Below are 13,460 nucleotides of genomic sequence, written 5' to 3'. Positions count from 1 at the left end.
AGGTAATAGCACTAAAGCAGTATAATTATTTTCCTCCCAGCAGTCTTTTCCGTGTTTATTGCATCATAGCACTACAACGCCCTGACAGCAGCTGCTTGGCACAGTTCATTCATATTCAGCTTGTTATCCACAGACGCCCTGAATGTTAATCCATCATGGCATACTGGATTATTAGTCACATAAAAAGAGAAAAATGCTTCATGTGGATATGAATTCTCTGGTAGGTTAGACAAGCAGAATATATGGTCATTTTGACATTTTAGAACACATTCCAATATAATATCGTTATTCAATTATTTTTTATACCCCTATTGCTTGAGATATGTCCACAGCAGCATGCTTTAGGATTTGTTTATTATCAGAACATAAGGAGAAATGAATCCATAGAAGCAAAAGCATGGCTAATCATTTATAGGATGGTCCTCGCGTTTGTAGCTAGTTTCCTTTACAGAAAAACATAGCATAATGGTTATATTTCTACCGTTCAACTCTTTAAGAATTCTTATCCACTTCAGGATAATCCATGCAATTTAGCTGGTTATCATGTAGTCCACAACGCACCGCTACAGATAATGGGCCTAATTCAGACCTGATCACTGGGCAGCGATTTTTGCAGCCCTGCGGTCAGATAGTCACCGCCCACAGGGGGAGTGTATTTTAGCTGTGCAGGTGTGCGAACGCATGTGTAGCAAAGCTGCACAAACTGATTTTGTGCAGTCTCAGCACAGCTCAGGACTTACTTAGCCGCTGCAATCACTTCAGCCTGTCCAGGACCGGAATTGACATCAGACACCTCCCTTCCAAATCTTGGACACGCCTGCGTTTTTCCAGACACTCCCTGAAAACGGTCAGTTGCCACCCACAAACACCCTGTTCCTGTCAGTCACCTTGCGATTGTCTGGGCGATCGCTTTTTTCGCACCATACCGTCGCCATGCATTGACCCCATTGCTGCGGTCCGTCACGCCTGCGCATTGCGGTTCATATGCATGTGCAGTTCGGACCTGATCGCAGGCTGTGAGAAAATTCAGCATAGTGATCAGGTCTGAATTACCCCCCATTTATGTGGTATTCAGTGATAACTGCTTAAAAAATAAAAATGCTACCAACTTTGTCGAACATACATTTCTATTCTAGTTATATCAATAAACAATAGTCCTCGTTTGGTTCTAGGAAAGGTGTAAAAAAAAAAAAAACAAATAAATAAAACAGGAGTGGCATACATAAACAAAATAAAAAATAGAATTTTGTTACTTATATTTCTTACTTGTCTCCTTTTAAGAATGTATCACTTCTGTCTCATGTCTTTTTATTATCTGTATCTATCTGTTATGAGCCACGGCTGTGGCTCATTCCTGTTTTGCATTTTTGTTATGTATTTTATGTTATACTTCTGTTTATGTTCCCCGTGGGTGTCATGGGGTGCTCGGAGCTCACCCTTAAGGAGGGGATACTGTTATGAACCACAGGTAGTGGTTCATTTCTATTTTATGTTTATTTAGTTGTCTTGCATGCCAGGATTTCCCATTGCTCTGTTTTAGATTACTCTTGTCTGCTGCCGCTGGTGAGTCTGTGCAATTGCAGCTTGTTCCCATGTGTTCAGCCTCATCTGGCTGCTAATTGCATCTTGTCAGCTTGGAGTCCTGCAATAGGCCAGCTGCACTGGATTATTAATTAGGCCTCTCTGTTATATGCTGGCTGATTGCAGTTCGCAGATGCTGGTGATATTTCTGGGTTTTCAGTCTGCTTGAGTTCTGAGCTTGGTTCCTGCTAGTTCCTGAGCTTCCTGAATGCTGAATCTGTTTGCTGAAAGTGTTTCCAGTCCTGCTGTATCCGGTCGTTCCTGTTCTCAGTTGTCCTGTACTCGGAAGTCGTCATCTGTTCCTGGAGTCCTGACTGAGCACCTTTGAACATCCAGTGGTGTTCGTGAGTCACGGCGTAGCCGTGTGTTGCGGCTTGGGCCGCTTAATTATTTATCTTTTATTATTTGTGTTCCGGAGCTTTTGCGGAGGATTCCGCTCCCACAGATCCACTCTGGTATCCAGCGGTGCTGGGTAGGAGTACGGACTAGTGGATTTTGGTTGTCCTTTTCCCTGGCGGGTTACCGCACATACCTCAGGTTTAGTCAGTTAGCTTGTAGCCCCTGGCCTGGTTGTTTAGTCAGAGGGCCCCTTGTTATCACCCTGTCTCGGATTTCCCTTTGTCTCCCATTAAGACCTGAGGGGGCATCGGAGTTGGGCAGACATAATCCGCCCTTCAAACGCGGCTGCCATGGGCTCAAGCAACCATAGTCTCGCAGGGGATTTCTGACCACACGGGCGAGACAACGGAGTTAGGGCGCCAGGGGCTATTCCCTTTCCATTCCCCTTTCCCAGCATTACGTCCTGGTGCTCTGGACTCGCTTCATAACATCTCCCTTGTTCTGAGCACCAGGAACCTAACATTATCACCAGCCATACCACAAAAAAGAAATAAAACTTTTTTTTTCTTTTTTGGCCCAGTCCAGTGTCTAGTCTAGAATCCAGTCCGGTGTTTAGAATCCAGTCTGGTGTTTAGAATCCAGTCCGGTGTTTAGAATCCAGTCCGGTGTTTAGAATCCAGTCTGGTGTTTAGAATCCAGTCCGGTGTTTAGAATCCAGTCCGGTGTTTAGAATCCAGTCCGGTGTTTAAAAAAAAAAAAAAAGTCTTGTTTTGTTTAGCAAAATTTAGTCTTGCCTTGCCTTGTCTTGCCTTGCCTTGCCTTGTCTTGCCTTGTCTTGCCTTGTCTTGTCTCGTCTAGTTTTAAATCCTCCTATGTCTACTATGCAAGCCCTGCAGGCATCTCTCGCAGCTCTGAACTCTGTATTCAGTGCTTTGAGACCAGAGCGACTAGAAGTTTTGCAGCAATCCCTAAAGCAACTGCAAAACCTTCTGACTAAAATCTTGCTCATTTTGCCAGAAGTCGTTGAGAGTACATCTATCTCTAAAGAGACTCTTGCTCACAGTATGGTGACAAGAGAATCCTCTGGTCTAATTGAAGAGAAAAGGTTTAAAAGTTTTCTGCGGCCCAGGCTCTCAGAAGAGGAGCGTCTGCGTCACAGAAACTTAAACTTATGCCTATATTGTGGGGGTTTAGGCCATTATCTGCAGACCTGTGAGTTGCGCAAGCCAAAGTGTGGTGACGAGTCTTGCCCTCTGGCCAAGTTGAGTCATGATACAAGACCTACTCCTGTCTCTACTGTGGCAGAGGCACTTGTCACACAACCCACACAAAAAAGCTCTCTGTCCTATAATTGGGGTCCTTGGGCAAGGGAGCCCCATTATAGATTCAGGAATCAAAAGAGAATGTTTCTCTCCTCTCTTGAGGTTCCTGTGGAAGCGGAGTTGCAAGTCCCTGGAGTGATGCCTGATGCCCAGGTTCCTGGAGTGGTGCCTGATGCCCAGGTTCCTGGAGTGGTGCCTGATGCCCAGGTTCCTGGAGTGGTGCCTGATGCCCAGGTTCCTGGAGTGGTGCCCGATGCCCAGGTTCCTGGAGTGGTGCCCGATGCCCAGGTTCCTGGAGTGGTGCCCGATGCCCAGGTTCCTGGAGTGGTGCCCGATGCCCAGGTTCCTGGAGTGGTGCCCGATGCCCAGGGTCCTGGAGTGGTGCCCGTAGCCCAGGGTCCTGGAGTGGTGCCCGTAGCCCAGGGTCCTGGAGTGGTGCCCGTAGCCCAGGGTCCTGGAGTGGTGCCCGTAGCCCAGGGTCCTGGAGTGGTGCCCGTAGCCCAGGGTCCTGGAGTGGTGCCCGTAGCCCAGGGTCCAGGAGTGGTGCCCGATGCCCAGAGTGCTGGAGTGGTGCCCGTAGCCCAGGGTCCTGGAGCGGTACCCGATGCCCAGAGTGCTGGAGCGGTACCCGATGCCCAGAGTGCTGGAGCGGTACCCGATGCCCAGAGTGCTGGAGCGGTACCCGATGCCCAGAGTGCTGGAGCGGTACCTGATGCCCAGAGTGCTGGAGCGGTACCTGATGCCCAGAGTGCTGGAGCGGTACCCGATGCCCAGAGTGCTGGAGCGGTACCCGATGCCCAGAGTGCTGGAGCGGTACCCGATGCCCAGAGTGCTGGAGCCGTACCTGATGCCCTAGCTTATAGAGGAACATCAAATATTATAGTTCAGGTGTCCATATCGGAAGGGGTCTCAGAAGCTGTTACCCGAGGTAGGGACTTGAAAAGCGCAACCCTAGAAAGGGTCTCTAAAACCATAGTTCTTGAGGGGAACTCGAGAAGCAAAACCCCAGAAGGGATCTTTGAAGTAATATCCCCAAGTGGGGTCTCGAGAGACGCAGCCCCAAAGAAGGGTCTAGAAGTCGCTTCCCCAGGAAAGAACTTAAGAAGCATAGCATTAGTGGAGGATCTGAACGTTATTGCTTTAGCAAAAGTCCCGGAAGTCATAGTCCCGGGAGAACTTTCGATAATTATCGACTCAGAGAGGGAGGCCGATGGCCCGATCCCAGTCAGGGAGGCCAACGGCCCGGTCCCAGTAAAAGAATCCGAGGTGCTGGCCCCAGCGGGGTTCTCGGAGGCCACTGCCCCAGCGGGGTTCTCGCAGGCCACTGTCCCAGCGGGGTCCCCGGAGGCCACTGCCCCAGCGGGGTTCCCGGAAGTCACTGCCCCGGGTGGGGTTCAGAAAGTCACTGCCCCGGGTGGGGTTCAGAAAGTCACTGCCCCGGGTGGGGTTCAGAAAGTCACTGCCCCGGGTGGGGTTCAGAAAGTCACTGCCCCGGGTGGGGTTCAGAAAGTCTCAGCCCCGGGTGGGGTTCAGAGAGTCTCAGCCTCGAGTAAGGTCAATAGTGACCAGGTCCTAGCAAAGCACTCCAGTCAGTCAGATGAGAAGGAAACAGATCCTGACTCTGATATCTCAACATCCATAACCTTTGATGGGGACTTCGCACAATTTCTGGCGCTTTTCAAACACTATTACACTATTATGTTGTCTAGACCATTTCTGGGCATCACTTCAGAAAACCTTGGGCTCTATCTGATTTATTCTTTTAGAGGAGAGCCTTCTGAGTGGGCAACCAGCCTAATGAAAGCTGAAGATCCCATTCTTCAGGATCCCCTAGCATTCTGTGATGCAATTGTTAAAAGATACGGTTCCAAAGAAATTGGTTCAGGTTCCTCTAAGTCACCCGTCTTGTCTGCTGAGAGTCCACCAAATACTGTAAACTCTGCACAAGAGTCCCAGCCCGATGTTTTGACTGCAGGATGTGCTTTTTTGACTTCTTCTTCTTCTAATAATAGTACTTTACCAGAAAGTTCAGCTCCCAAGGGTAAGAAACCTGTCTCTGATTTGAACGCAGCCTTGCTGGGTGGTACCATCAGTTCAGACAATGTTTGGGGAATTACCTTGGTCAGACCTAAAGAGCTTTGTAAAAAGAAGAAGAAGAAAAAGAAATAATTTTTTGACTCTTGCCTTGATTTAAAAAAAAAAAGAGATTTTTTTTTTCTCCTTGTCTTGTGTCCTGTGGCCACCGTTAGGGGGAGGGCACTGTTACAAGTTGTTGCTACAGCTTGTTTTTGTTTTCTTGTCTGTTAGACCAGTGTGTCAGGTTTTTTTTTTTTTTTTGTATCCCTTGTTCTGGATAGTCTGAATTTTGGGGTCTTTTGACCCCTCCTCAAGGGGGGGGGTAATGTTATGAGCCACGGCTGTGGCTCATTCCTGTTTTGCATTTTTGTTATGTATTTTATGTTATACTTCTGTTTATGTTCCCCGTGGGTGTCATGGGGTGCTCGGAGCTCACCCTTAAGGAGGGGATACTGTTATGAACCACAGGTAGTGGTTCATTTCTATTTTATGTTTATTTAGTTGTCTTGCATGCCAGGATTTCCCATTGCTCTGTTTTAGATTACTCTTGTCTGCTGCCGCTGGTGAGTCTGTGCAATTGCAGCTTGTTCCCATGTGTTCAGCCTCATCTGGCTGCTAATTGCATCTTGTCAGCTTGGAGTCCTGCAATAGGCCAGCTGCACTGGATTATTAATTAGGCCTCTCTGTTATATGCTGGCTGATTGCAGTTCGCAGATGCTGGTGATATTTCTGGGTTTTCAGTCTGCTTGAGTTCTGAGCTTGGTTCCTGCTAGTTCCTGAGCTTCCTGAATGCTGAATCTGTTTGCTGAAAGTGTTTCCAGTCCTGCTGTATCCAGTCGTTCCTGTTCTCAGTTGTCCTGTACTCGGAAGTCGTCATCTGTTCCTGGAGTCCTGACTGAGCACCTTTGAACATCCAGTGGTGTTCGTGAGTCACGGCGTAGCCGTGTGTTGCGGCTTGGGACGCTTAATTATTTATCTTTTATTATTTGTGTTCCGGAGCTTTTGCGGAGGATTCCGCTCCCACAGATCCACTCTGGTATCCAGCGGTGCTGGGTAGGAGTACGGACTAGTGGATTTTGGTTGTCCTTTTCCCTGGCGGGTTACCGCACATACCTCAGGTTTAGTCAGTTAGCTTGTAGCCCCTGGCCTGGTTGTTTAGTCAGAGGGCCCCTTGTTATCACCCTGTCTCGGATTTCCCTTTGTCTCCCATTAAGACCTGAGGGGGCATCGGAGTTGGGCAGACATAATCCGCCCTTCAAACGCGGCTGCCATGGGCTCAAGCAACCATAGTCTCGCAGGGGATTTCTGACCACACGGGCGAGACAACGGAGTTAGGGCGCCAGGGGCTATTCCCTTTCCATTCCCCTTTCCCAGCATTACGTCCTGGTGCTCTGGACTCGCTTCATAACATCTCCCTTGTTCTGAGCACCAGGAACCTAACACTATCCTCCCTTACTGATTTGGCCCTCATTTGTTTCTCTGTGTCTCCTATTCGTTTCCCCAAGTTTATATGTTCCCTAACACTTTCATGTGTATGTATTTCTACTATAGGGCTTATCTCCATAATGTCTGTTATATGCACTATACTGTATATAGCTTATCTGCTCCCCATGTCCCTTATATGGTTCCTTATTATCCAGTGGTGGCTCCTACTTATGTTTGGTAGGGGGGCTGCTGCTGTTACCCCAGTGCCCAGAGAGGAGACAGTCAGTCTCCTGGTCCCGACACCTGCGCAATGGATCATGTTCAGACAACGTGGTGTGACTGTGCAAGTGCAAATCTCTTTCTTCTAAGGACAGCAACGATTGCAGCCCATAGAAACCAGATTGGGCAGCACAAAAGGCATGGAGTAGCTTCCTGCAGGAAGCTAGCTCTCTGCTTATCACAGCCCGGTCTAGAGTCCTAGAGGAAGAAAACTCCTCCCAATGGGACAGCCTTGTGTGTCTGTGACTGACAGGTAGGACTTCCAATAGAAAGTCACTGCCAGTCACAGTGAAGCCAGTGCAGTCACAGACTGTATATGGCTTCACTAATATTTAGCTGGTTATCGGATTTTACCTGGGGGTAGCTGTGGTACTGTAGCCCATAGGTAAAATCTGCTACTGCTCATATCAGTTCCCAAGATCATTTATATGCTTTTAAACTTCTTTTTTTTCCTTGTGCCAGTGATTTTTAATGACCTTTCCTTCATATCACCATGTGTCCCTTTCTCGTGTTTTCTACTACATTTTACATGTGTGCTTTGCTATTGGTGTGTACTTTCCCATGTGTTCTTCCAGATACATGCTCCCTCATTTGTCTGTAACTTTATGTCTGCTCTCCTATATCTGCTTCCCCATGTTAATTCACTTTATAGTTTGTTCATATGATGTCCCACTTTGTGAGCATTTACACACCTGTCAGCACCTGCCTCTCCTTCCTCCTTGGTCATTGTTTGTCACTTCAGTGACATGCATCAGAAAGGTACATGTTGGATTCTTTAGGTTATTGCTAGAAAAACTTCTTATTGTAGAACACAAAACAAAAAAATCTTGGCTATCATCAATATTATATTGAGCTGTCCTCTGTGTAAAGAGGGCAGTGTGAATGAGTTGTACAGTTTGTACTACAACACCAAAAAATGTAGGTGAGGAGGTAGTCTGTGACTGATTAAAACATTAAAACACCTGTCAGCACCTGCCTCTCCTTCCTCCTTGGTCATTGTTTGTCACTTCAGTGACATGCACCAGAAAGGTACATGTTGGATTCTTTAGGTTATTGCTAGAAAAACTTCTTATTGTAGAACACAAAACAAAAAAATCTTGGCTATCATCAATATTATATTGAGCTGTCCTCTGTGTAAAGAGGGCAGTGTGAATGAGTTGTACAGTTTGTACTACAACACCAAAATATTTAGGTGAGGAGGTAGTCTGTGACTGATTAAAACATTTAAAGATAAATAAGTCACCAGGTCACAAAGGAATTCACCCAGGGGTTCTAATGGAGCTTCACTCTGAACTTGCAAAACCGCTATTTTTTATCTTTAAAGATTCAGTTATATCAGGTATGGTTCCCAAAGACTGCCATATAGCGGAGGTAGTGCCGATATTCAAAAAGGGAAGTAAATCTGAACCGGATAATTATAGACCAGTTAGTTTTACATCTATAGTGGGGAAAGTATTGGAAGGTATTCTAAGGGATAGTATTCAGAAGTTCCTTGAAGCCAATAAGGTCATTAAAAGGAATCAATATGGATTTGTGAAGGAAAGATCCTGTCAAACCAACTTACTTGGCTTTTATGAAACAGTAAGTGCAAACCTTGATCAGGGGTAAGGAGGTGGATGTATTCTTTTTAGACTTTGCCAAAGCTTTCGACACAGTACCACACATGCGACTTATCTATAAGCTCCAAGAATTAGGGCTAGGGAGCACAATATGCACTTGGGTCAAAAATTGGTTAGATAATAGGGAGCAGCACATTGTGGTTAATGGATCTTTTCCAAATTGGATGGAAGTGCTAAGTGGTGTGCCACAAGGCTCGGTACTAGGACTGCTGTTGTTCAATATTTTCATTAATAACCTAAGAGAAGGTCTAGAGAGCATGGTTTCAATTTTTGCAGATGATACCAAATTTTGTAAGGCTATAAATATGGAGGAGGATGCTGAGTCTCTTCAGAACGACTTAGTTAAATTAGAAGGGCAGCCAAATTGAGAATGCGCATCAATACAGACAAGTGTAAGGTAATGCACTGTGGTAGCAAGAACAAAAATAACACCTACATACTAAATGGGGTAAAATTAGAGGATTCTGTACTGGAAAAGGACTTAGGTGTTCTCATAGATAGCAAACTAAGCAGCAGTACCCAAAGTAGGATTGCAGCAAATAAGGCTAATAAGATATTAGCATGCATAAAACGAGGAATTGATGCAAGGGACGAGAATGTTATTCTCCCGTTATATAAATCACTAGTAAGGCCACACCTTGAATACTGTGTACAATTCTGGGCACCATATTACAAAAAGGATATCCTGGAGCTAGAAAAGGTTCAGAGGCGGGACACCAAACTAATTAAGGGCATGTAGACGCTGGAATACGAGTAAAGACTTGCAAGACTAGGCATGTTTACACTGGAAAAGAGGAGACTAAGTGGGGACATGATCAACACCTACAAATATATAAGGGGATAATACACAGACCTTGCGCGGGACCTGTTTTTGGTTAGATCAACACAGAGGACTCGTGAACACTCGCTTAGGTTAGAGGAGAGGAGATTCCGCACAATACAGTGTAAAGGCTTTTTCACGGTAAGGACAATACGTGTTTGGAATTCCCTGCTTGAGGGAGTTGTAATGGCGGACTCAGTCAAAACCTTTAAGAATGGGTTAGATAAATTCCTAATGGATAAGGATATCCAGGGTTATGGTGCATAATCACGCACTATAGTTACTATAAAAAGAGGGATAAAATGCAACGACTGACATCAACATCAGTCAAAATTTTAGACCAAATATTCCTGCATAGGAGACCACAAATAGGTTGAACTCGATGGACAATTGTCTTTTTTCAACCTTAGATACTATGTTACTAAAACAAGCCAGACGACAAACATTGAAATAAGTGATGATGTATCACAAAGTACCAACCAGAGATTCAGCAGAAAATGCCATTTCATTCAGTTAATGAATGGATAATTATATATACATACTTTATTCTTTATGAATTCACTTGGATAATGCACTTTAGTGGACAGCGCATAAAAGGGCAAATAGAATACACACATTTAGGTTTCTGGAAAGGGGGAAGGAACTGCAAATTGTTTTCTCTGTGAAAATGTACTGTTGCCATCAGTTTCTGCTCCAGGGGTGGCGCTGCAGTGCAGTCCAAAATAAAGGAGCAACACCAACTGTCAGTGAGTCCCGGATGGTGATGTTTGGCAGTGCCTGAGGTGGCAGTTGGTGTGGCTCACCTAATGGAATTGTGGAATGTACAGCAGTCCCACCTCTACAACTCCCAGTAGTGACCATCATTTTACAATACCATTCAGATTTAGACACATCGAGAGAGGCACTTTTTTAAATGAGGGAATATAGGTAATGTTTTTAAGTTATCGCCATGTCAGACTAAGGGGTCTATTCATGAAGGAGTGAAACTATTAGAGAAGTAAGCCTGTGGAGAAGTTGCCCATGGCAACCAATCAGCTGCTCTATACAATTGTATAGTATGCAAATTCTAAATGTTACTTCAAGGCTGATTGGTTGTCATGGGCAACTTCTCCAGACATTTCACTACTTCATGAATAGACCCCTAAGGGGGAAATGTATCAAGTATTGGAGAGAGATAAAGTACCAGCCAATCAGCTTCTAACTGTCATATTACAGGTTGTGCTTGAAAAATGACAGGAGCTGATTGGTTGATATTTTCTCTCTCTCCACTTTATCACTCTTCAAGGCTTAGTACTTCTGCCCTCAAGGTTTGATACATCTGCCCCTAAATATGATGGTTGATAGAGTAAGTCACCAGAGATATTCTACAAATTAGAACTGATAAATCTGAAAATGACAATAATTACACAAGGCTTGCCATTCAAAATGTACCAACCCACAGATCTACAGTAATAAATGTTTTTTTCCCTTACCTGTTTTATTGGTAACTGCCATAGAAAATGAAACAGGGAACATAATTTCCATAGCAACACAAATGATCCAAGGTAAAATGTTCTTCATTTTTATACCAATCATGTGGCCCAGCTTCCAAAATAATCTGTATGTAAATAAAAGAGTTCCCATTAGTATTATAAAATTAATGGTACAACATCTGTAAAAGCAAATGTCTCATACAGGATTATTTTAATGCAAGAGAAGAGAACATATAATACATAACACTAGAATATTTTATAAAGTGAATTACATACTTATTTATTTATTTTAAATTACAATGCATTTTTGAAAGGTTAAAATTACTTATTTAATATAAATGATAAAACCAAAAATGTAGTTGTCTAATAGACATAAATATCAATTCAATTATAGGATTGCTTTCAATCAACTTGTGTTACAACTCATGTTACATTTTTATTGACAACGAAGAAAACAAAAAACATCCGTAGAGGATGCTGGGGAAGACATCAAGACCATGGGGTATAGACGGGATCCGCAGGAGACATGGGCACTCCAAAGACTTTTCATTGGGTGTGAACTGGCTCCTCCCTCTATGCCCCTCTATGACCTCAGTTGTAGGAACTGTGCCCAGGGAGACTGACATTTCGAGGAAAGGAATTACTTAACTAGTGGTGAGATATCTACCAACTCACACCCTCAACCATGCCGCACACATGGCATTCAACATAACACACACCGACAGGCATGAACTAATTGCAGCAACATGCTGAAACCAAGCTAACACAACTTGTGTAACTGTAATAACTAAACTGCAGGTAAAGTACGCACTGGGACAGGCGCCCATCATCCTCTATGGACTAGGAGAAAAGGATTTACCGGTAGGTTATCAAAATCCTATTTTCTCATACATCCTAGAGGATGCTGGGGACGACATCAAGACCATGGGGTCTATACCAAAGCTCCAGTACGGGTGGGAGAGTGCGGATGACCCTGCAGCACCGATTGACCAAACTTTAGGTCCTCATCGGCCAAGGTGTCAAACTTGTAGAACTTAGCAAATGTGTTTGACCCAGACCAAGTAGCTGCTCGGCAAAGTTGTAATGCCGAGACCCCCCGAGCAGCCGCCCAGGATGAGCCCACCTTCCTAGTGGAGTGGGCCTTTACCGACGTCGATAACGGCAATCCAGCCATAGTATGAGCTTGCTGAATCGTATTTCTAATCCAACGTGCAATAGTCTGCTTGGAAGTAGAACAGCCAATCTTGTTGTGATCATACAGGACAAACAGAGCCTCTGTTTTCCGTATACGAGCTGTTCTAGCAACATAGATTTTCAAAGCTCTAACCACATCTAGAGACTTTGAATCAGTGAATGTGTCAGTAACTACTGGCACCACAATAGGTTGGTTTATGTGAAAAGCAGAAACTACCTTTGGAAGAAAATGTTGGCGAGTTCACAACTCTGCCCTATCTTCATGGAAAATCAGGTAAGGGCTCTTGCGAGACAAGGCCCCCAATTCCGACACCAGCCTTGCGGATGCCAATGCCAAAAGCATCACCACTTTCCAAGTGAGAAACTTCAACTCTATCTTTTGTAGAGGCTCAAATCAATCCGATTGAAGGAACTTCAATACCACGTTAAGTTCCCATGGTGCCACTGGAGGCACGAATGGAGGCTGGATGTGCAGAACCCCTTTCACGAATGTCTGAACCTCTGGAAGAGAGGCCAATTCTTTTTGGAAGAACACTGACAAGGCCGAAATCTGGACCTTGATTGATCCCAATCGTAGGCCCGTCTCCACACCATCCTGCAAAAATTGGAGAAAACATCCTAAGTGAAACTCTTCCGTAGGAGCTTTCTTGGATTCACACCAAAACATATATTTTCTCCAAATACGGTGGTATTGTTTTGACGTTACTCCCTTTCTGGCCTGAATAAGGGTGGGGATGACCTCCTTAGGAATACCCTTCCTGGCTAGGATACGGCGCTCAACAGCCATGCCGTCAAACGTAGCCGCAGTAAGTCTTGGTACACACAGGGCCCCTGCTGCAGCAGGTCCTCTCGAGGAGGAAGAGGCCGAGGATCTCCTATGAGTAACTGCTGAAGATCTGGGTACCAAGCCCTTCTTGGCCAGTCTGGGGAAATGAAGATTGCTCGAACCCTTGTCTTTCTTATGATCCTGAGTACTTTTGAGATCAGCGGAAGTGGAGGGAAAACATACACTGACGGAAACACCCACTGGGTCACCAGTGCATCCACTGCTACTGCTTGAGGGTCTCTCGACTTGGCACAGTATCTCTGAAGCTTCTTGCTGAGACGAGACGCCATCATGTCTATTTGAGGAACTCCCCAAAGTCTTGTCACCTCTGTGAAGACTTCTTGGTGGAGGCCCCACTCTCCTGGATGGAGATCGTGTCTGCTGAGGAAGTCTGCTTCCCAGTTGTCTACTCCCGGAATGAATATTGCCGACAGAGCTTGTAGATGTTTTTCTGTCCAGCGGAGGATTTTTGTCTCCTCTGCCATTGCCGTTCTACTTTTTGTTCCG

At 45.2% G+C, this 13,460-nt stretch overlaps 1 protein-coding gene and 1 long non-coding RNA gene across 7 annotated transcripts in view; one reads left to right on the top strand and one right to left on the bottom strand.

Annotated features, from left to right (window-relative positions):
- COL19A1 (collagen type XIX alpha 1 chain) overlaps positions 1-13,460 on the bottom strand; it is a 1,277,374-nt gene that overhangs the window by 1,217,897 nt on the left and 46,017 nt on the right. For all 6 annotated transcript variants that reach the window (XM_063916766.1, XM_063916758.1, XM_063916759.1 and 3 more), the window contains one exon: positions 10,934-11,058. In XM_063916766.1, the coding sequence (XP_063772836.1) occupies positions 10,934-11,036 (103 nt within the window). In that variant the 5' untranslated portion in view covers positions 11,037-11,058. The remainder of the gene's footprint in view (positions 1-10,933; positions 11,059-13,460) is intronic.
- LOC134909657 (uncharacterized) overlaps positions 1-13,460 on the top strand; it is a 145,040-nt gene that overhangs the window by 114,339 nt on the left and 17,241 nt on the right. The gene's annotated exons all lie outside the window — the stretch shown is intronic.

The sequence above is a fragment of the Pseudophryne corroboree genome, chromosome 4 (assembly GCF_028390025.1).
Source record: "Pseudophryne corroboree isolate aPseCor3 chromosome 4, aPseCor3.hap2, whole genome shotgun sequence".
In the NCBI taxonomy this organism is placed as follows: Eukaryota; Metazoa; Chordata; class Amphibia; order Anura; family Myobatrachidae; genus Pseudophryne; species Pseudophryne corroboree.
The sequence above is the reverse complement of the archived record's forward strand: the minus strand, read 5'-3'. Positions and strand labels throughout refer to the sequence as shown.